The 24,176-nt window shown below is 43.1% G+C and overlaps 1 protein-coding gene across 1 annotated transcript in view; it reads left to right on the plus strand.

Moving 5' to 3' along the window:
* PXDN (peroxidasin) overlaps positions 1 to 24,176 on the plus strand; it is a 202,144-nt gene that overhangs the window by 95,335 nt on the left and 82,633 nt on the right. The window contains exon 4 of the mRNA XM_068280372.1: positions 23,318 to 23,389. Coding sequence (XP_068136473.1) covers positions 23,318 to 23,389 — 72 coding nt within the window. The remainder of the gene's footprint in view (positions 1 to 23,317; positions 23,390 to 24,176) is intronic.

Genomic DNA, 24,176 nt, shown 5'->3' on the forward strand with positions numbered 1-24,176 from the left:
ATAATTGGGTGCACTACAGGATCACCCAAGCCACAACAAAGCAACAAAAGCTAATACTCCAATGTCAAATTCTATACTCCGCAGGTGTCATTAAAATACAGCATTTTAAGGGCAAACAGGACCTCTGTATCCAGACAGTGATAGACCGACAACAAGATCTGCTGTCTACTGCTATTTTGTTTGGCCCTGGAATGCTGTCTGTCTTATGACACCTGTAGAGTAACGTTTTTTTATGTTAATCTGTTGAGGACTGCAGCTTCCTCATACTGTAAACACTGAGGATTAGGCCCTTTGTTGCTCCCTGCAAAGTGGAAGCAAGATCTAAACTTCAGGTTTTTTTAGGATATTCATAAATTGTAAGGAAGATTTTTTGTCTATGAATTATCTTGCTACAGCGGTGAGGAAATTCTGAGTTTAGTTCCACTTTAAAAGGAATCCAAGGTGTGAGACATATGGAAGCTGCCATATTTATTTCATTTTAAACAATACCAGTTGCCTGCCAGCCCTGCTGATCTTTCTGGTCAGTTGGTTCTATATCACACACTATATCATGGGTCTATGGGTCTATATCAAACAAGCATTAAAGCATCGCAATGCAAAGGTGGCGAAAAGTTGCACCGGTCGTTAGACGTGAGGTGCGACTATTCAGTGACACATACAATAAAATGAAATTATGCTTCACTGCCACTGTAAACGCAGCTGTTGCCGAGAATCCGCACTCAAATGTGAAAGTCCTATAGGAATATCATTGCATAGCATAGGAATGCTATTGTCCGTTGCAGTGGACACAATGTGAAAGGGTCCAAGTGCACAGAAAGAAGTCGCACACCACTCATGAGGTGCTGAACCAATTTGTAATCCACAAAAAATTCCAGAGGACCCTCTGGAATTTTTTTTTACAATGTGAAAGGGGCCTTAAGTGTCAAAGGTATTTGAATGCTTTATTTTGCCATAGGATCCTATAAGTTACCCTATTTTTCAGACTATAAGAGGCTCCGGACTATAAGACGCACCTAGACTTAGAGGGCAACAATCGGGGGAAAAAAAGAATACTAAACCTGTTGCATCAATGGTGCAGGGGCATCCCATGGACCTTTTCCTCCCAAACTGACCCTTTCTACGCTACACCGACCAGCTACATTACACTAGCCCCTGCTGCCCCCCAACTACACTACACTACACTACACTTCACTAACCCCTAAAGCCTGGCCCCGGATTATACACTGCACTACTCAAACCCCTCATGCCCAACAGCTATGCTACGCTACACTGAACCCCTACGTATCCCCCCCCCCCCCACTACACTTGCAGTGAAAGAGCCCACCTCTCCTCTTGTCATCCTGCTGCTTCGCTCTTGATTCCAGACCTCCACGCTTGCTGCATACTTTCAGACCACCCGAGGTGCTGATCTTCTCACATCACAACCCCAGCCGCCATGCTCCTCTTCCTCTAAGTCTCCGTCTTCAGCTACTGCACCCCTCTCCTGCACATGCCCTGTCCTTCCTAGTTATGCAGATGAAAACTTAAAGGAAGAGGAGCACGGTAGGCTGGGGACGGCACAGGCAGCAGGATTGGTACACACACACACACACACACACACACACACACACACACACACACACACACACACACACACACACAGCCTCTTATACTCTGAAAAATAATCTGGACTTCTTTTTTTGAGTGCAGACCGATTGTCTTTTGGATGTCCAAATAATTTTTAACAAACCTTGTTACCTTGCAGGTAATTTAAAAATCCGTTAATAGATTCAGTACTCCAGCATCCATTTAAGCCTGGGATATGAGTTTTAAGATGGACTTTTTCTTTAGGACTCTTTATGGAAGTGAGAAAATTCTAGTGTAAGAACAAGAACAAAAAACAAAGAATGGTGTATATACAGCCTCTCCCCTTCCCGTAACGCTGGCATTATTCCGTTTTCCTTCTCCTTAGTGAATACCAGAGTGTGTTTCAGCTGTGGCAGTTCTTTCTTTATTTGCACTTTGAGTAATAAGACTGCTCTGCTCCATGTTCGAAGTGAGGCAGATTAAAGCTTATCTGATCTGGACTTCAGTTTTCTCAGGAAGCAGTAGGATGAGAATGCCTGCAATGTTATGGAGCGTTCTTCAAGCCCTTCCAGTTGCAGCTGCCGTCCCTCTGGCTTTGTATGGAGCGGATCCAAAGCCTGAATCAGTCACAGACCTGATATAGACAGCGTAGCTGTTACAATGGCAAGGAATAACCGGCAGGAAGTGTGTTTTCTGTTCCCACTCCATTAAAATACAATCAAGCTATGAATGTCTGACAATTGCTTGACTTATGAAAGGAAATTATTAGTGTCTACAGGGAAGGCAGGACATGCAGCAATAAAAATGGGATAGGTTATTGTTCAAAGTGGGACTCTGGGTAAACCGTTTAATGTGGTACTTTAGTCCTATAAAGTAAGCAGAACAAGATATGTCATAGTTGCCTGTAGTAACTGTTTCTTTTTAAATCAACCTTCCAAGAAAAACAGAAAATTTCCTTTACATCCTTTCCACACCCCTTTACTAGCAGGATGGCTTGAGAAAGGATAATCTAAAGCAAGTCCAAAGTCCAAAAATTCCCTTTTATGAGCTGAAAAAGCCATTTTCCCAACTGCAGCTTCACATTTAGGGCAGGTTCAGAGGGACACCATTTAACGTGAGGCATCCACTATGTTGTTCTTTCTCCCTCTCGCTCGTATCTCTCAGCGTTTACTGTTAACTGCTCTTGTTTGGTGCAGCGATCATTGTAACCACGATAAACTGCATGCAGTGCCTCTATTGTGTTTTGCGGTTACATTGAGCTGCCAAGGGCTCTTAAACGCAACGAAAACAGAAGCAGCCGAGAGCTTTCTGTCTGACCCGGTTTTTAGAAGATAGAGTGCCACATCTTTTGTGGAGACCTCCAAGTTCTGTTCACAGGGCAAGGAAGAGATTGGAAGGGGAGAGTTATGGGAGGGAACTGGAAGCCTGCCTCTTCTTGTTTTAAAATTTGACTTTAGCCATAAGTGATTGTGTTGACCGGGGGAAACAAGATCAGAATGGAAAAAACACAAAGGTATGTGAAACCTTAGAGAGCTTTGCCTTGGTTTAGGCATCCTTTTAAACTTGTATTATAAAAAGCAATCTTGTATTAAATTCTTTAGATTAATACGGATCAAAGACTTGCATGCAGAGTCACAAAAGATGGCCTGGCATGTGTTTCGTGCTGTACCACCGCTTCCTCAGAGGCACACAAAATAACATAGTCAATTCCTTAAAGCGTAAAAGCTTCCCATGTATCTGTAATGCCAAAAACAACGACACTCTACTGAGTGCATCTAGTGTTTTGGCTTTTAAGACTTCAACCTTAAAACTTTTGGTGTAATTATAGGGTCTGGGCTGTGCCAACTGCTCTCCATCGTATGTGTAAGTTTCTGAAGTAAACTGTTGTTGCTATTCACCTGCTTGAGTCACCTTCTAACCGCTAACAGGCTTGCAGACTCCCTGGAAAATTGCTGCAAGTGGCTGTATAAGCATCCACTTAGCCATCCTTGTAAATGAAGCCTACATTTTCTGTGTAGTCATCTGCCCGATTAGTTCTCTAGGAGCGTAACTTAGATGTGTATAGATATTCTGTACTTTAACAGCTACATAGGCACATCTGAAGAAATTACAATATGTATAGTACATTAGTACTTTCCAGCTCTTGCCTAAACACAAAGCCACAGAACCAGGCATTTTTATTTTTTTTATTTTTTTTTTTTATTTTTCAAAGGAGCTTTAAAAATAAAGCAAAAGTATATTTACATTTTAACTCTGGTAAACTTGTGCTATCAGTAAAATGATTGTAGATTGTATTTTATAGTGAATATGTATTTTGTTCACTTTTGGTTTTATTAATGTATTGTGTTTAGTCATCCCAACAGATATTTAAAGCGGAATGAAACCCAGCATTTCTACTTTTGCTCTAATAGAATATTTACAGCATATTATATACAACCAGCATTTTTTTTTTACTAGAACTGCATTCAAAGGGTTAACACAGGCTTTAGAAGCTTCCCTGCCAGCAAAGCTGGCCGCTTCTGAACTTTACATAATGTTATCTTGTGTTTACATTTCTCACTTGATGCAATTAAACAAAGCCTTCTCTCACACTGCCCTGTCCCCTGAACAAAGTCAGACAAGCATAAATGCTTTCTGATGCTTTCTGATTAAGTTAGAGGATGAATACAGCAGTTATAAATAAAATGCAAAGTCAGCTCTCAGAGTAAAATAAGTGTACTTTAGGAACGTATAGTTTCTAAATGAATAATAATACTTATGCACAAAAGCAAATATGTTATCCATATGGCATATAAAAAGTAGGAAAACATGTTTTTATTGAATATTATGTCAGGGTTTTATACCGCTTTAAAACCATTTTTATTATTATTATTATTATAGTGAAATATTTATTTAGAACGCCACCTGCTGGTTTGAGGGTTAAGCTTTGTAGACTTGTAAAGGAAAATGCACTGAAGCATAATAAGCGTGCTCTTGAATTTACAGAGGAGTGAGAGGGCTTAGTTCTCACTCAGTTACCAACTCTGGGGACTTTGCTTCATAAGGCAGTTGCTACTGAACAAAATATTAAACAAACAAATACATTTAAATGGAATGAGTGTGTAATTAATTATCTCAGAATCACCCTCACTAAAGACCCCAAGGATCTGTTTAGGGCCAATTTCTCTAACATTATAAAAGTCATGGGCTGGCCCTTGTTTTAACATTATTGGTAGGATCAGTATTATCAAAATGGTTGTACTACCCAAGCTTATCTTTTTATTGCGGAGTCTGCCGGTGACTATCCCAAGTTCATGGTTCCAAAGCTGGCATAACATATTTCAAAACTTTATATGGAGTAAGTCCAGACGTAGACTAAACTATAAACTAATCTCCAGGGGAAAGAGGCGGGAGGCCTAGCCGCGCCAAACATCCAGAATTACTACAGAAGTACACACTTGGCCAGAGTTTTGGACTGGAGGATAGAATCCTCTCCCAACAAAACAGGCAAAGTGTGGACGGTACTGGAAAAGGTGGAAGGTAAACTTGATTTAATTTTTTCATGGATACCGAGCAATATTTATAAAGTATATTCCACTACTTCTCATCCGCTGATTAGGCCAACACTAAAAACTTTGTATTGGTTTGTTCTAAATTGGCAAAAAGAAGCAGGCCCCTCGTCTCTGACCACCTTGAGGGACAATCTGGACTTTATTCTAGGCATGGAGAAGTCTTGGTTTATAAAGAAGCTATTTTTGGCTTTACTGACACAAGTGGGAGTAAAGGTAGTACTTTAATTAAAGAAGTAGGTACCAAGGTTGCAAAAAAATGATAGTAGACAAGTGGAAAGAACCAGTCTTCCCAAGCTTGGATGAATGGATCTGCAGAATGAATGGATCTGCACAATGGATATCTTGTAGTCCAAGATTTGGAGGAACAGAAAATGGATTGTGTTGGATGTGAAGTGGTGGCTGGATGGTGCAATGGGCTCTGACACAGGAGACCAGGGTTCGAATCTCGGCTCTGCCTGTTCAGTAAGCCAGCACCTATTTAGTAGGAGATCTTGGGCAAGTCTCCCTAACACTGCTACTGCCTATAGAGCGCGTCTTAGTGGCTGCAGCTCTGGCGCTTTGTCCGCTAGGAGAAAAGTGCGATATAAATGTTATTTGTCTTGTCTTGTCAAATGTGAATGGGTAAGACCGTATAGTAAGACCTGGCGAGTAATTACAGAGAGGTTTTTATAAGGAGGGGAAATATAAATATATATATATATATATATATATATATATATATATATATATATATATATATATATATATATATATATATATATATATATATATATATATATATATATTTACCTAATTACATAATTACATACACATTTTAGGGTTTAAGGCATGCAGGGTGTGATGTGGGCAGGTAATCTGCGGAAGAGACTGGTGACAGGATATTTCAGTTTTCATTTTTTTTTCATGAGGGCAGCCATCTTTTTTCAAATAACCCTCCAGGACAGGTGCTACATATGAGATCTGGGCCCACCCCAAACAGGAAACACAAAGAACTAGCTCTCTATAACTTCCACCTCTAACCTCTACCTGCCAGTTCTTTGTGTTTCCTGTTCCGGGGAACACCTAGCTCTCTGGCTAGGAAAGGTAGTCAGCAGCCAGGCAGTGCTGAGGCCATCAAGAACTAGAGTGGGGTAGCCCTGTCCTGGTGGGTTAAGTGGGTTACCTTTATCCACCGGGTGGTGGTTTCCCTTGGGGTGACCGGCAGGCGCATCGGTGACCAGGGGAGCGGCATTGGAGGCAGCGGAGGCCATACGCCCGTCGGAGGAGGCTGACACCAAGCGGAGGCGTAATGGTGGCCTCTGGAGGGAGCGGTATGCGCTGTACCGTGTCCGGGCGGAGGCGAGGGCAAGAGCGCTGCTGATGCAGACTTCCGCCCTTACAGTGACGTTACTTCTGGTTCCGAGTCGGGCGCCTGTTTAGAAGCCGCGGCGTCCATCCCCACATGCGGCTGTGATGTTGGAGAAGATGGACGCAAAACAGAAGACGGCAGATCAGGTAAGTGGGGAGGCAATGTCGGAGGACAGTCGCCTGTCTGATCTGCGAGGTCTGTTATGGTTGGCACTTTTATTTTGCAATACATGCCGCAGTCTGAGATTAAGGTCTTCATATATGTGTTGGTTATTTCGCATGGGTGCCGCAGTCTGGTCATGAGGTCTGCTTTTTTGGTGGTTATACATGTAGATATCATGTTCTTGATATTATTGATGGGTTTTTTTTTTTATATATATATACCTCAGTCTGCACTTATCTGCCTAGATGGCAGCCTTACGTTAAACGGATTAATATGGTTAGTAAAACAGTAGTCTGTTTTAGGGAGTAGGCAGTGCTACAGTGCAAGTTTCCATAGTCTTATGATGATTATTGCATATGACAGAACAAGATATGTTTTAAGTTACTAATGTACTGTTTCATGTGTGAAATTTGCATTAAGAATTATGCATAGAAATTAAGCTGATTGCTTTACTTTTGATGTTTTTTTAGGGTGCTATGGAGTCTCAGGCTCAGATAGGCCCAGGAGTTGCATTTTATGTAACAAACCATTACAACTTCACTGGCCAAAAGCTTCTTGCCAGAAGTGTATATCAAGCATTATTAATGAAGATAATACAGCCTCATGCAAAGACTTTGTTTACCATGCGTCAAGAGATGGTCGAGACTTTTAAAGCATTTATAGAGAGTTTACCGATCAGCGCAGGGTGGTCATTCAGCTCAGGCTGTTAAACCTAAGAAGGGTGATTTATTCTTCAGAAGAAGAACAGGATAGCCATCATGACAAGGGTGAAACGGACTCTAGGTCCTCTGAAGAGTTATCAGAGCAGGAGGAGATAGAAGACACATGTAAATCATCTAAATTTAAATTTGCTTCAGAAGAAACGGAGGAGTTGCTTAAGGCAATCTACTCAACTCTTGATATACCGCAGAAAAGGACATCTGAAAAGTCGTTGCATGATAAATTATATACGGGGATGGAACCCGCAGACCAACTCTGCTTCCTGTTCCATAGTTCAATGAAGAACTTGATTACCTTACAATGGAAAGACCCAGATAAGAGATTGTTTATATCAAAAGGGTTTAAAAGGCCATTCCCATTTGTGGATGAGGATGCCAGGTTATGGGACTCATGTCCCAAACTTGATGCGGCCTTCAGTCAAGTTGATAGAGATAACGAACTAGCGTTCGAGGATTTAGGGCGACTTAAAGAGAATCTGTATTGTTAAAATCGCACAAAAGTAAACATACCAGTGCGTTAGGGGACATCTCCTATTACCCTCTGACACAATTTCGCCGCTCCTCGCCGCATTAAAAGTGGTTAAAAACAGTTTTAAAAAGTTTGTTTATAAACAAACAAAATGGCCACCAAAACAGGAAGTAGGTTGATGTACAGTATGTCCACACATAGAAAATACATCCATACACAAGCAGGCTGTATACAGCCTTCCTTTTGAATCTCAAGAGATCATTGTGTGTTTCTTTCCCCCTGTTCTCATGCACTGAAGTTTCAGGCTGCTTGTTTCTTCCTGCAAACAGCTTTGCCCTTGTCTGTAATTCTTCAGTATGTGAAAGCCCAGCCAGCTCAGAGGACGATTTATCCAGCTTGTAAAAGATAAGAGAGAAGAGAGAAGCTGCTCTAATCCTAAATAACACCAGGCAGTGTGCATAGAGGGGCCTGGAAGGGGGAGTTCATAGCAGAACCACAACACTGAAGAACTTGGCAGCCTTCCAGACACAGGCCGACAAGTCTGACAGGGGAAAGATACATTGATTTATTACAGAGACAGTGATAGTATAAAGTGCTGCAGTAAGCCAGAACACATTAGAATAGCTTTTTGAACTTGTAGGATGATAAAAAACAGGATGCAATTTTTGTTACGGAGTCTCTTTAAGGATCCGGGAGATAAAAAAGTTGAGTTCGCTCTTAAAAAGACTTGGTCCGCCGCTGCAACCACTTGTGTATCTCGCACTATGTCAGTCTGGTTGGAGAGAATAAAAAAGTTAGTGTATGAAGAAACGCCTAAAAAAGATATTTTGGAAGCAATCAAGGTAGTAGAGGGAGGTAACTACTATGTCATTGATGCAGCCTCAGAATCCTTGAGTCATGGCAAGATCTACAGCTCTAATTAACAATGCCCGTAGGAATTTATGGTTAAAAACATGGGATGGGAGTCAGGCGTCAAAGGCCAGAGCCTGTAATCTTCCTTTCTCAGGAGACTTATTGTTTGGCCCTCAGCTACAGGAGGTGTCAGAGCGTACGGCAAGTAAAAAAACAACGTTTCCTAAAAAGAGAAAGTTTGAACCAAGAAAGAAGCCTTTTTTTCGTAGAAAACAGGCACAGGGGAAAGAACCGCAAAGACGTAAGCCCTGGACAGGTAATAGGGGTTTTACCAAGAAAAATCCGTTGTTCAGATCAGCTGAGAGTAAAGACAAGCCTTGACACCAACAAGGTGGGAGGAAGACTAGGAACATTCCTAGTAAGTTGGAAAAAGATGACAAAAAACAAATTTATTCTAGACCTAATAGAGAATGGATACAAGATCCAATTTTCAAGGTATACTCCCAAAAGATTTATGACGCAGGCCCCAAAGATTCCAGAGGAAAGGGGGGCAATGTTACAGATTGTACAGGCTATGCTGACACGGGATGTAGTATGCAAAGTTCCACCCACCCAGCAAGGTCAGGGGTTTTATTAAAAAAAATTTTGGGTAAAAAAACCCACGGGGAAATATCGGCTAATATTAAACCTCAAACCCCTAAATCCTTATATAAAGTACGAGAGATTTCTAATGGAGACAGTGTTTACAATGCGGAACCTTCTTTCACCAAATTGTTTTATGATCAATATCGATCTAATAGATGCTTATTGGCATATCCCAATAAGGGAAGAGTCTCAAGCTTTCCTTCGTTTCAGCATAAAGACAAGTTCAGGTTCAGAGCATTTTCAGTTTTGCTGTCTCCCATTCGGAATCTCTTCGGCACCCAGGATTTTTACAAAGGTGATGGCAGAAATTGTGGGTGCTCTACATCTGGAAGGTATTCTAATAGTCCCTTATTTGGAGTAGTCCCTTAGTAGTAGCCGACAGTATCCAGGGCCTGGAAGAACACAAGGAGACAGTGATACGACTTTTGGAACAGACAGGATGGCTAGTGAATTTACAGAAATCATACCTGGTTCCAGTTCAAGAAATCCAGTTTCTAGGGTTCAGAATAGACTCAGTGTCCCAGAAGTTATATCTCCCTCTGTACAAGATAACAAAACTTCAGACAATGGTGCAGCAGTGTCAGGAAGGAGGAGTTCTGACTATGAGACAAGTAATGAGATTAATAGGTTTTTTAACCTCTACGGCTCTGGCAGTTTATTGGGCGCTGAAACACATAAGACAGCTACAACAGTGGCTCCTACAGAATTGGAGAGGAAGTCAGGCAGCTCTAGACCAGTCTCTATCCATGCCAGCAAGTATAAAGCAGTCATTGGATTGGTGGATACAGACGGACAATCTGACGCAGGGTCGTTTATGGAGATGTCCGATAACAAAAGTACTGACAACAGACGCCAGCTTCACGGGATGGGGAGCCCATATAGAAGGCAGGTATTTACAGGGTGTGTGGCCAAGAAGAGTAATGATGCAGTCATCAAACTTTCGGGAATTGTTAGCAGTGAAGGAAGCTTTAGTTCAAACCACACACATAATAAGGGGCCACCACATCGAGGTCCGATCAGACAATATTACGGGTGAACAAACAAGGTGGAACAAGATCGGCTCAACTTTTGAAACTGGTACTGTAAATACTAGATTGGTCAGAACGTGATCTTCAGTCAATTTCAGCAGTTCACCTCAAGGGGTCGCTAAACACCATGGCAGATCTATTGAGCAGGAAGAAACTATCGAACTCAGAACTAAGGCTAAACCCGAGAATATTCAAGGAATTGACTCAAAGATGGGGACATCCGCAAATAGATCTGTTCGCCAACTGGGAAAATACGCACTGCAGTAGTTTTTTCTCTCTAGACCCAAGAGGAGCTTTAGGGGTAGATGCGTTGGCCCAAGCATGGGATTATCAGATGCTTTCCCTCCAATTCCTCTGTTGACAGTAGTATTACAGAAACTAAGATCGACATCAATGCATCTAATATTAATCGCACCCAATTGGCCAAAACGTGTTAGATTTCCAATGATAAAGTCAATGTTGGTGGACAGACCGATCCCGTTTAAAGACAAACTCGATCTCCTCAAAAAAGAAGGCGAGTGGATTCAGATTCCCAATCTTCAGGTGACAGCATGGTTTCTGAAGGGCAGATCTTGAAAAGAAGAGGATTATCTGACAGAGTAACGGAGACTATACTAAACAGTAGGAAGAGAGTGACTCGATCGATCTACTTAAAGTATTGGAAGACCTTTTGTGAGTGGAAGAAAAGGTCAGGTCTTAAATCCAATAGACTGGCTACAGTGTTTGAATTTTTGCAAGATGGAATTGACAAAAAACTTGCACTAAGTACATTGAAAGTTCAGATAGCAGCTCTTTCAGTTTTTCTTAATAGGCGGTTAGCACTTGAACCTTTGGTTATTAGATTTTTAAGATCAGTAGAACGTTCTAGGCCAGTGATAAAACGTTCATATCCGAGATGGGATTTAACTTTAGTGCTAAATATTTTGATGAGCGACTGTTTTGAACCTTTAAGCGAAATTTCGTTACAATTACTGACAATGAAGACGATTTTTTTGGTGGCAATCACCTCAGCAAGGAGGATAAGTGAGCTGGAGGCTCTAAGTTCTATAGAACCCTTTTGTTTAATTCTTCAAGATAGAGTAGTCCTGAAGACGACAAGTGAATTCTTGCCAAAGGTTGCTACCCTATCTAACAGGATGCAAGAAATTGTATTGCCATCCTTTTGCAAAAATGCCACAGAGCCCAGGGAGATTAAGTGGCATAAATTAGACGTCAGGAGATGTTTGCTTTTTTACCTGGACAGAGTAAAGGATTTCAGGAAAACTACGGCTTTGCTTATCAATTTCTCTGGTGCAAGAAAGGGCGAAAGTATGTCTAAAGCATCTATAGCAAGATGGATTAAACTCTGCATTAATGAAGCATGTAGATTGAAAGGAATTCAATGTCCAAAGGAGGTAACAGCACATACAGCAAGGTCAGTTGCAACTTCCTGGGCCTACAGAGCTGGAGCTACGGCAACCGATATCTGCAAGGCGGCAACCTGAAAGACGGTGAACACCTTCATTAGACACTACAGGCTGAATCTGCTATCAGCGGAAGAACAGACATTTGGAAGGAAAGTTCTTCAGGCTGTGATCCCTCCCTAAGGTTAGTGTTGCTTATTGCATATCATCTCATATGTAGCAACTGTCCTGGAGGGTTATTTGAAAAAACCAAAATTAGCTTACCTGGTAATGCTGGTTTTAATAACCCTCCAGGACAGGTGACCCACCCTAACATTATGTTGACATTTAAGTGACTGTATGTTGAAACTATGTGTATTCATGTAATATGTGAAGATTTAAAGTATTCTATCGGAACAGTTATTTGGAACGTACTGGCAGGTAGAGGTTAGAGGCGGAAGTTATAGAGAGCTAGTTCTTTGTGTTTCCTGTTGGGGGCGGTGCCAGATCTCATATGTAGCACCTGTCCTGGAGGGTTATTAAAAACAGCATTACCAGTAAGCTAATTTTGGTTTTTGGTTGAAAGGAGGTGACAGGGAGCATGAGACACAGTTACAACTGTCCTGTGTGCTGATCACCCCTCCCAGTTGCTATGCAACGTGAATAACAACATAGGAAACCACATCATGCTTTGCACAGCATCAGGGAAAAAAGCCCGGGCAGTTTTCTTTGATGGGTGGAGCTTAGCTAAAAATGTTGCTTTGGTAAGAAAAACAAAGTTCTGATGCTGTGAAACTGTTAAAGAAACACCAAGCCTTTTCAGTTCTGCTGAGTAGATTTTTTAGTCCGGAGGTTCACTTTAATGTTAGATTTTTATTTTTTATTTATTTTTTACAGCAGCTTTGAACTAATATTCTCTTACTAGACCTAAGGCCCATTTAAAAACAGGCGCTAGGTTTTGGCCGTGACCTCCGCACTGCCTCTCTCCCCTACGCCGGCATGCGCATTGCACATACACGCCCGCCCCCCTTGGCCCCGTCCTCTTCTGTCCCAACGGCTGCCCACGTGCTACACATGCGCAGTAGCACAAAAGCACGGACACAGGGACAGGAGAGGATGCAGAGACACAGGGGTTTTATAGTATAGGATAGCAAACCATTACTAAGTAATGGAATACTGTGCAAACAAAAATGTATGGAGAAAACAAAAAAGAAGCGCTCCAATAGTGCATTAAAATTGCACGCCACTACACACTGATTTGAAAGAAACCTAAAGGTAAGTGCAATTTTATATAACGCATCCTCATTAAAAATGCTAATGCACTATTGGAGTGCTTCTTTTTTGTTTTCTCCATACATTTTGTTTGTGTGCACACGGAAACCCTGAGACATTTTTTTTTTTTTTTTTTGGTAATGAAAACAAAAATGCAATTTTTATTTTATCCTTCTAAATGAAGTAGATGGGTTAAACCATACAGTATACACCAGACATGTATTCCCTTTAAAACACGAAACAGGCTATAGAATTCCTTGAAGTCAGTGCTTGCTGGAGAGAGGAATGCGTACCCCAAGGAACTGACACAGTCTTGTGCTCAGAAAAGCGTCGGTGTCAGCAGGAAAGTCATGATAAAGTGTTTGAAGCTAGCTGATGCACAGAGTGGGCTGTGTGGTTCATTTCAGGTTGGCGGGCCCTCCAGCCTCATCTTGTTATGACCTGCCATGTAACAGCAGCACACAGCGTAACCGTCACTATTCTTTCTGCACATACTCTCCATCGGAAATCATGCCTGCATTGTTACAACAGCTTTAGCTTTTCAGTCTCTTGCTTGGTTTATTCAATGTAAATGCTGAGACCTTACTTGTGTGGTCTTGTTTGGGGAAAACATGTGGAAAGGGCTTTTTAATGTGAAGTATGCATAGCTGTGTAATGTACAGGATTAAAGCCGTCGGTTGTCTTCCATCTTTAAAAAGCATTTATAAATAAATGCATTGTATGTATATTTCAAGAGAACCTTAAGTGGAATAAAAGTGGCCAGTTGAAAGCGCACCTGAACTCTTGCACAAGATAGACGGAAAACATAGGGGAATCCACCCTGTATGTATTTGGAGAGATCAGCCTGTCTAATTCCTCCTCATCTATGACTAATCACAACTGTAATGTGATCTCTCAGCTGAGGGATCTCAGCAGCCTTGGCTAATTAGCTAATTTGTAAACACAGGATGTTAACCCTATGTCTGCTTCCATGAAAGCAGGAAGCAGGCACAATGCAGGTTTATTGTAGGTTTTCTATCAGCTGTAACAACAAAATGTTTTTAAAGAAAGGTAGAAGAGTGGAGCTCCAGCACTCACAGATCACTAGGACAGGGGACATGCCTGTATGACGAACTGGACTGTAAGGAAGCTGTTCTTAAGAAAGTGTGCTCAAGCTTATGGATACAGTTGTATGTGTTGCAGGAGATAGAGAGAGGATAAAGCTGGCGCTGCAGTTCAGGAATGTATTAGTGTAAATAAGTGCATTTACAGTCAACAGATGTAGGCAATGCAGATAGTGGCTAGGTCGGCGCCAGGTCAGATGCCTCCTCAGACAACCGTTTCGTGCGTGAAATGGTCGTCTGAGGAGGCATCTAACCTGGCGCCCACCTAGCCACTATCTGCATTGCCTACATCTGTTGACTGTAAGTGCACTTATTTACACTAATACATTCCTGAACTGCGGTGCCAGCTCTCTCTCTCTCTCTCTCTCTCTCTCTCTCTCTCTCTCTCTCTCTCTCCAAAATGATTTTGTTTAAAGGTTATTATGCTCTTTTAGAGCTGCAAGGAAGTACTGAGTTCAGGTCCGCTTTATCTTACCTGGGGCTGGGCTTCTTCCAGCCCCCTGCAGTCCCTGTCATCTCTCACCATTGTTCCTCTCTTTACCCTTCAGCTGCTGTGCTTCTCTGAAAGCTGCATGCGAGACCCCAGGCCACGTCCCTCCTGATTGCTAGATGGTGCACTGGAGCATTCTGTGCTTGTGCAGTTTGCAAAGGTTTCTATTGCGCATGCACTGAATGCTCCTGGCCATGACTAGCCCAGTCAGCTAGCTTTCAGAGGGGCACAGCAGCTGAAGGGATAAGAGCTGTAAGGGACCAGGAGGTCTCCAGAGGGCTGGAAGAAGCCCCAGGTAAGCACACCTGAACTCAGAACTTCCTCTCTGCTCTAAAAGATAAGCAGCAGCATAATAACCTTTAATGAAAAACTTTTCTTTGTTACAGCTGTTCATGTAATACATCTGCAGTGTCTACCTCCTGCTTTCATGGAAGCAGACATAGGGTTAACATTCTTTGTTTGCAGATTAGCTGTTCAGTCATGGCAAAGGAGATTCCTGAGCTGACACAGCTGAGATATCAAATTACAGTTGTGATTAGTCACAGATGAGGGGGAATTAGATAGGCTAAACTCTCTAAATCAGTGCTGTCCAACCGGCGGCCCGCGGGCCGCATCCGGCCCGCCAGGCCACCTGCTGCGGCCCGCTCGTGTCCCTGGGATGCAGGCATGGCTTGCGCTATCGGCGCCATGCCTGCTCCCTCGTATTGTGGCCTCCTGTGTCCCCGCTGGCCTCTCCTATGTCCCCCCGCTGCCGCTGCCTCACAGATCAGACCTCACAGATCGCGGCGACTGAGGTAAACAGAGGGCGCATGGTACCTGCACGGAGTACGTCACATGCGGAAGTGAATCATTAGTCACTTCCGCATGTGACGTTCTGCCGCGCGGGTGTCATGCGCGCGCTCTTCTTGCCGCGATCTGTGAGGCCTGATCTGTGAGGCAGCAGCGGCATCGTCAGCGGGGACACCGGAGAGGCCAGCGGGGACACCGGAGAGGCCAGCGGGGACACCGAGGTAACGGGCTCGTTACTGGTGGGGGCACCTGTCACTAGCTGGGGGGGCTCCTGACACTATCTAACTGGGGGAGGCACCTGTCACTATCTAGCTGGGGGGGGGGCACCTGTCACTATCTAAGTGGGGGGCACCTGTCACTATCTAAGTGGGGGGCACCTGTCACTATCTAAGTGGGGGGCACCTGTCACTATCTAGCTGGGGGGGGGCACCTGTCACTATCTAAGTGGGGGGCACCTGTCACTATCTAGCTGGGGGGGGGGCACCTGTCACTATCTAAGTGGGGGGCACCTGTCACTATCTAAGTGGGGGGCACCTGTCACTATCTAAGTGGGGGGCACCTGTCACTATCTAGCTGGGGGGGGGGCACCTGTCACTATCTAAGTGGGGGGCACCTGTCACTATCTAAGTGGGGGGCACCTGTCACTATCTAGCTGGGGGGGGGCACCTGTCACTATCTAAGTGGGGGGCACCTGTCACTATCTAGCTGGGGGGGCACCTGTCACTATCTAAGTGGGGGGCACCTGTCACTATCTAAGTGGGGGGCACCTGTCACTATCTAGCTGGGGGGGTGCTCCTGTCACTATCTAGCCTGGGGGGTGCTCCTGTCACTATCTAGCCTGGGGGGGGGGCTCCTGTCACTATCTAGCTGGGGGGACACCTGTCACTACCTCAACTGGGGGGGACACCTGTCACCTGGCATTTCAGCCCACACATCATCCCCAATCCGGCCCAAAACACAATTGCCAGGCACAGCAGCCAGTAGAGGAGAATTTAGAAGCCAGGTGAGAGGTGTCTACCATATTAAAGGGGAATTCTGCTTATTTATGTGAAATGCTGTCTATTTATGTGCCTCATGACTGCTGAATTTGTCGTGTTGGGGGCCTCATGATTGCTGAATTTGTTTTGTTGGGGGCCTCATGATTTGTTGGGGGCATCACGATTGCTGAATTTGTCTTGTTGGGGGCCTCTAGATTGCTGAATGTGTCTTGTTGGGGGCCTCATGATTGCTAAATTTGTCTTGTTGGGGGCATCATGATTGCTGAATTTGTCTTGTTGGGGGCCTCATGATTTGTTGGGGGCCTCATGATTGCTGAATTTGTCTTGTTGGGGGTCACATGATTGCGAACTGTGAGACTATGGAAAAGCTGAATCGTCATCATGAGACAATAGCATTAAAGCTACTTTTTTAGCTTTTTAAAACGGAAAATAAAACTGGGAGGTTCTAAAAAAAAAAACACATTTTTCAGGAGTAGGATGGATGAAATTGTTTATCTTCACAGTTTATTTTCAACTTGGATTTTCCATAATGTTCATGTATGAGTTAAAACGTTTGTATGTAGTTTAAATTGCTGTTGCCACTTTGCGATAAGTGACTTTTGGGTTGCAGTTTGGACACTCGGCCTCCAAAAGGTTCACCACCACTGTCCTAATCTAATGTCCCACATTGCTAAGTTCATGTAAATTTGTCTCCACCCGTGGCCACACCTGCATTCTGGTCCATGGCCAGACTCATGTTTTCTGGCGCGCGTAACTTCACCATTATTTTAAATTGCATTTTGTGAAAAGTGCTGCCAATCTAGTTATCCTTTAATTGCATTTTTTCCGGGGGGGGGGGGGGGGGGGGGGGGGGGCGCGGCTCTATCAAGAACCTTCGGCCCTCCACCATGGGGTCTGAAAAAAAAATGGCCCTCCATGCCCATGAAGTTGGACAGCACTGCTCTAAATACTTCAGCTTCCCTTTAAAAACATGCAAAGATTTCATGTTTGCTGTCATGTTCTGCTGTGTAAATGTGAAATAATCAATCTGCAATGGATCATTGGTGCCCAGGACCTCTTAGCTGACTGTCTCATGTCTCTCTTCCCTATTTATAGGCGGTTTGTCATTGCAGGACCCAGGTTATGCTGGGGATCTCAGTCCTGACATCTTTGATTTACAGATGTCAAGATTCCAGTCTAGCAAGTCCTTCTAAACCTTTTAAATGTAACTATAGCAGTGTTAACTTTATAGGGCTAAGTTTAGGAGCCATGGCTCATTAGAACGATTTACTGCATTGCCAGCTTGACCTCTCTGTATGTCAGAGGGGGTGCAATGATTTCACACCAGACAACCTCCTCACTCTCCTCTAAGTCTTGTTCAGCTCATTTTCATAATATACAGCTGTCTTCTCAGTCTGAAAAGCCAGAAGTCATTTAATGCATTTATTTATTGTACTTATAAAGCGCCAACATATTACGCAGTGCTGGACATTAGTTTAGGTTACAGACAATATTTAGGGGTGACATACAGCAATATGACAATACATGAATACAAGAAAGACCAGATCATGCAGCACAGTATGAGTACAAGGTAATGCTTAGTCACTGGAGGGGAACATGGAGATTAGGCAAGTTAGGTTCACTCAGATGCATAGCATGGGTTCACAGTAATGGAGGTGCATGATCAGGTAGGACACAAAAGGAGGAGGACCCTGCCCAAAGGCTTACAATCTAGAGGGAGAGGTAAGGACACGAATGGTAGGGGACCAGAGTTCCCTTGTGAGGGGTAGTAGGCCAGAGTGAAAAGGTGAGTTTTGAGGGCTTTCTTGAAGATGTTGAAGGAGGGGGCTGCCCTAATGGGTGGAGGTAGGGAGTTCCATAGTGTTGGAGCAGCTCTTGAGAAGTCCTGGAGGCGTGCATGGGACTGGGTGATGCGGGTGGCGGTTAGGCAAAGTTCATTGGAAGAGCGGAGTGAGCGGCTAGGTGTGTACCTCTGAGTAAGATCGGAAATGTAGATTGGACAGGTTTTGTGGACATATTTGTAGGTAAGACACAGTATCTTGAATCTGATTCTGGACTGGATAGGAAGCCAGTGGAGGGATTCAAGGAGGGTGAAGCGATGGGAGCAGTGGATAATTCTGGCTGCCGCATTCATGGTGGACTGCAGTGGGGCTGTTCGGGTCAAAGGGAGACCAGACAGCATTGCAGTAGTCAAGGCGGGAAATTATGAGGTCATGGATGAGGAGTTTGGTGGTGGCAGAGGTCAGGAAAGGGCGAATCTTACAGATGTTACAAAGGTGGAAGTTGCAGGACTTTGTGAGGTTTTGGATGTGGGGAGTGAAGGAGAGTGCGGAGTCCAGGGTGACACCCAGACAGCGGGCTTGAGAGGTAGGGCGAATGGTAGTGTGGTTAACAGTGACATGCACATCTGGGAGGTTCATGGATGGCGTTATGTTTTATTGTCTCCGTACTGGTTACTTGGTGTTAAATAATAATAATGATAATTCTCAGAAGGATTTGACAGAACATAGTCCAGAAGACCCACTCTGTTTGAACTACCTCAAAGTGTTACTGATCTCCACCCCCTGCTTTAATTATGTCAAAATTAGCTTTAGGCCTCTTTCAGATGGGAGACACAGCTACACACTTGTCAGGTAGCTAAGCATCCCATTTTTTAAAAGCACCTTTTTGTTAAATTAAAATGCATATGAGTGGCCGCATGTGTAACACCACATGTCTGTGGCGTTACCTGGCAGCAGAGAACCGCAACGTGTTACGTCTGAGCACGGCTGTGCTGAGATTTGACTCCATGGGGGGGAAGGTCGCCTGTCAACCGCCGGTACTGAGTGCTAACAAGTGCCCGGCTGGTGCAAGAGAGCAGCTGACGGGTGATTAATTCACTGCCTTCAGCTGTCTGTATGAAAGACCACTTAGTTCCAGCGCATGCAAAATCCTTCAGCAGTAACTACTCTTCATGTCTAAATACAATGAGCATAAAATGTCACTTTCTAGCGCTCTCATGCTGTGCATGGTCCAGTGTTAAGCCTCTTAAACACAGGTAATAAGGCCTCATTCACATCTAAAAACGTAATCGAAGTGTTTTGCGTTTTTGTGCGGCCGTTTGTTTTCTCCTCCCGGCGCTCTACTGCACGCTGTTTTTGGTAAAAGCGCTTTTCTAAGTGCTTTTCCAGTGTGGTTTTTAAATTCACTCCCTGACGCAAGTAAGGAAGTGAACTCTTTGACCTGGAAACCAATAAGCACAATGTATTTATTCTTAAAAACGCGAACGCAATCGCTGCACAAAGCGATTTTGTGAGCATTTGCGTTATTCCTATACCTTCCATTGAGGCAAATTCTCCTCAAAAATGGTACCGGCAGCAAAGCGCAGGTCGGAAACGAACCGCTCAGTCAGATGTGAACTCTCTCATAGGGAGTCATTGCACAAGCGGTTTTAGGGCGATTTTAAAAACTGCCTGTGCTTGAAAAAGGGGGCAAAACGCCCTTAGTGTGAATGAGCCCTTATTGTTGCTTTTAACCATTGTTGACATCATTAGAATGGAGGTTTGGGAAACAAATGCTGTACAGTCATGCTGTGGAGCAATAGCTAAGCAGTGTGTAGTGCCAAACTTAGAGGGGAGGAGCAATGACTAGTGAGGCACCTGCAACTAAAGGGAACAATTTGTTAATTCGTTAAGTGATGCCTTTTTATTTTGTATGCTTTTTACACACTGAGACATCACAATAAATGTAACATTTTTGGTGTAAAATAAATTTAATACAATTCACAAATCTGATTTATAAGAAATACACATAATTGATCCTTTCAGAGAGTGTATTAAAATATAACTTTTATTAATTTATATAAAATCACTTATTATTTTGTTGTTTTACTCTCAATTATACACAAATAACAGAGTAGGGTTAAATGTATTTAGAAGGGCACCTATACCTATAACAATTTTTATGTAATAGGGCTCCAACCCTGTACTCTGACTAATTGCTTTTAACTTACTACATATAAGAAAAGAAAAACCCACCAATCCTGGATTGGTGGGTTTTTTTTTTCTTATATGTAGTAAGTTAAAAGCAATTAGTCAGAGTACAGGGTTGGAGCCCTATTACATAAAAATTGTTATAGGTATAGGTGCGCTTCTAAATACATTAACCCTACTCTGTTATGTGTGTATAAATGAGAGTAAAACAACAAAATAATAAGTGATTTTATATAAATTAATAAAAGTTATATTTTAATACACTCTCTGAAAGGATCAATTATGTGTATTTGTAAAAAAAAATTGTCAGGTTCCCAGATCCTCGAATTGTCTGAAGAATGCAACAACAGACAGAATTCTCCTATTCTCAGGCTTCAGATCTTCACTCAGACCTCTTTTGGGAAGATGCTAATTATACATTGAAAAGAGTTTGATGCACTTGGAATCAATCAGCTTGTGTAAGATATTAAAGAGAGTCTGAAGCCTTAAATATTACCTCTTTTTATCTCAGAATGCTCTTCAGCCTTAAGAGCAAAGATTATTTGCCGCACCCCTGGGGCCGTAGAGGTCTTTATCTCTCCACTCCCCCCCCTCCCCAAAATCACTGTGGCAAAATCATCCGGTACTTCCTGGAGGAGGCAGAGCTTTGTACTGTAGCTCTGCCTCCAGTCCATTCAGTCACCGCCGATCTCCGCCTCTCCCTGCTCCTCTCATTCTTCTTTCACTGAGAGGGGCGGGGAAAGGCGGAGATCGGCGGTGAGTGAATGGACTGGAGGCAGGGCTACAGTCTCCCCAGGCAGCAAAATCTGCGACTTTGAAAGTCGTAGATTTTTGCCCCGGGATTCGGGGGATAAAAACCTTGTATGGCCGCGGGGATGCGGCGAATCATCTTTGCTCTTAAAGGAATTATCAGGCAAAAAATGTTTTTCACTTACCTGGGGCTTCTACCAGCCCCATGCAGCCATCCTGTGTCCTCGTAGTCGCTCACTGCTTCTCCAGTCCCCCGCCGCCAGCTAGTTTTGTTTTTGCCGACCTCGGGGTCGGCGGGCCGCATTGCGTACATAACGCAATGGCACCCCCCGACCCCGAGGTCGGCAAAAATTTGCAGTGAGTGACTACGAGGGCACAGGATGGCTGCATGGAGCTGGTAGAAGCCCCAGGTAAGTGAAACTCATTTTTTTTTTTTGCCTGATAATTGCTTTAAGGCTGAAGAGCATTCTGAAATAAAGAGGTAATTTTTAAGGCTTCAGACTCTATCTTTAAGGCCTGGTGCACACCAAAAACCGCTAGCAGATCCGCAAAATGCTAGCAGATTTTGAAACGCTTTTTCTTCTTTTTCTGTAGCGTTTCAGCTAGCATTTTGCGGTTTTGTGAAGCGTTTTTGGTGTAGTAGATTTCATGTATTGTTACAGTAAAGTTGTTACTGAACAGCTACTGTAACAAAAACCGCTTGGCAAACCGCTCTGAAGTGCCGTTTTTTAGAGCGGTTTGCGTTTTTCCTATACTTAACATTGAGGCAGAAACGCCTCCGCAATCCAAAATCTGCAGCAGCCCGGGAGTATGCGTTTCTGCAAAACGCCTCCCGCTCTGGTGTGCACCAGCCCATTGAAATACATTACCCAAGCGGATCCGCACCCGCAAGCGGATCGCAAACCGCAGCAGAACCGCTCTGGTGTGCACTAGGCCTAAGTGTGAACAAAGTATTATGAAAAATTTAGTATATGTGTATGCTAGAGCTGTTTTCTCATCCTATCTGCTAAATAATTTATCAACACCTATTACGTGAAGAAACACTGAAAAGTAGTCAAGAAAATAATTATTAAAATTAAGAAACTTTGGGATAACCTGCTTTAGTATGTTTGCTTGCTGATGGATGAATTGGAGTTTTAATGATAAGGTACTAAAATCTCTCCAGTAATAACATTCAAAGACAAAAGTTAGTTCAAAGATAAAATTAAACTCAGAAGTTTGTCTCTGTTCTAAAAGATTTGCCACAGCTTGATAACCTTTATGGAGAAAAAAATCTTCATTTTATGTAAATCTTAAAAACAAAAAAAGCCTGAAGTTTTAACTTGGATTCACTTTTCAAGGGGCACTGAGGGGCTTAAGCCTAAAAGAGTTTATGTATGAAGAGCCAGAGAGCCTGGCAGCTACTGATAAGATAGTTTGACCTGGCTAAACAAACAATTAACACAGCAGCAGTGCATTAAGACTTTTCATTGTGTGCTGTGCAAGAGTTTTGGGTCCTCGTTAACTGTATTAGGACCAAGGTATTTTTGTGGGTCCTGTTTTTTTCTTCCCCAATGTATAAACCATTGTGAGTTGGCAAATCAAGCACACCACATTGAAAACATGTTCAGAAGTGGTATGTAGATGATATCGGTACTGGATCTGTACAGAACATATTCTGCCAGCTCTTTTTTTCCTTTTGAGCCCGATCGGAGATGTTCCAATTCTTTCTGCTGTGGACATTTAGTTTTTGTTTTCAGAAGTCTCTGTAATAGTTTCTTAGTTTACCGTCAGAACAAAGTGAAGCACTCCACGTACTTCTCTTAGTATTTATTTGTACATTTTCTTGTCTTATTTGTTCAGTGTTCACCTGATTTCAGAACCAATAATTTATCCATACTTGTAGTACCAGAATTAACAAAATCTATTGTTTGGTGTATTGTATATTATGTTTTATATTGTATTGTGAGGTTTTTTCTTTTTAACCTTAACAAAGTAGCTTTCGTGCGCAATTAAACTGTACCTGTTAGCATTACGCCTCATTGTACTTGTGATAGAATTCATCCATTCAAGACTTACCGTAATTCTTTTTTCCCCCTGCAAAACATGTCTTTGAAGTGTTTATAGGGGGACAGGTACACTTTAATTGTGAGCTTCATGCATACTTCCTCTCATTCATTGCCATTCACTCATGCTTATCGCCTGTGTGTATACTAATCCATCCTGATGGTTTCTTGTTTCAGCTATTTGTACAAGAATGAAATCCAATCCATTGACAGGCAAGCTTTTAAAGGACTTGCCTCTCTAGAACAACTGTAAGTGTTGCATTGCATGATATCTCATCCATTACGAAAAAACATCTAATTCTGCCAAAACAAAAAACCTTGTCAGAGTCTCAGTTGTATTCTGTGTTCATGTTAAATGGAGTTTCCACTTTGAATGATTTTATTTTCTCAAACTATGTTATTTATAAGGGGCTACATAATTCTAGATATTTAACTTACCTGGGGCTTTTTGGAGTCCCCTGGAGTCTTCCTGTTCCCACAACGTCCTTCTTCTCATTCCCTGCGGTCAGCAGTGGCATCCCCCACAAAGCTGACCGGTTGCCACTAGTCGGCAGATACTGCAGCCTGATCGCTACCGATGTGCGGTAGCGATTTTCTTGTACTGCGCATGTGCAGAACGCTCCTGGCTGCGGGAGCACGATAGGCAGGCACGTGACCTGCCAGCTTTGCCGGGGTCGTCGCTGCTGGCCTGGAGGGAATCAGGTGGACGTTGTGGGCACAGGATGACTCCAAGGGGCTGCAGGTAAGTTAAACTCATTTTTTTATTTAGACTATAGATTATCTTTAATAAGTCTAAGCAGCACAAGCAATTTGCTGCTTAGAACTTTTTAGGTCTGCTCCTAACTATTACAGGACACCTGAACTGAGAGGGATATGGTATCTGCCATATTTATTTCCTTTTAACCCATACCAGCTGCCCGGCAGTCTTGCTGATCTCTGGCTGCAGCTTCAACTGAAGGTGAACTAAATTTAGTTGGATTTCAGTTAGAAACCTCTGATCTGCATGCTTCTTTAGGGTCTATGGCTAAAACTTTTT

Source organism: Hyperolius riggenbachi, chromosome 4 (genome assembly GCF_040937935.1).
Source record: "Hyperolius riggenbachi isolate aHypRig1 chromosome 4, aHypRig1.pri, whole genome shotgun sequence".
NCBI lineage: Eukaryota > Metazoa > Chordata > Amphibia > Anura > Hyperoliidae > Hyperolius > Hyperolius riggenbachi.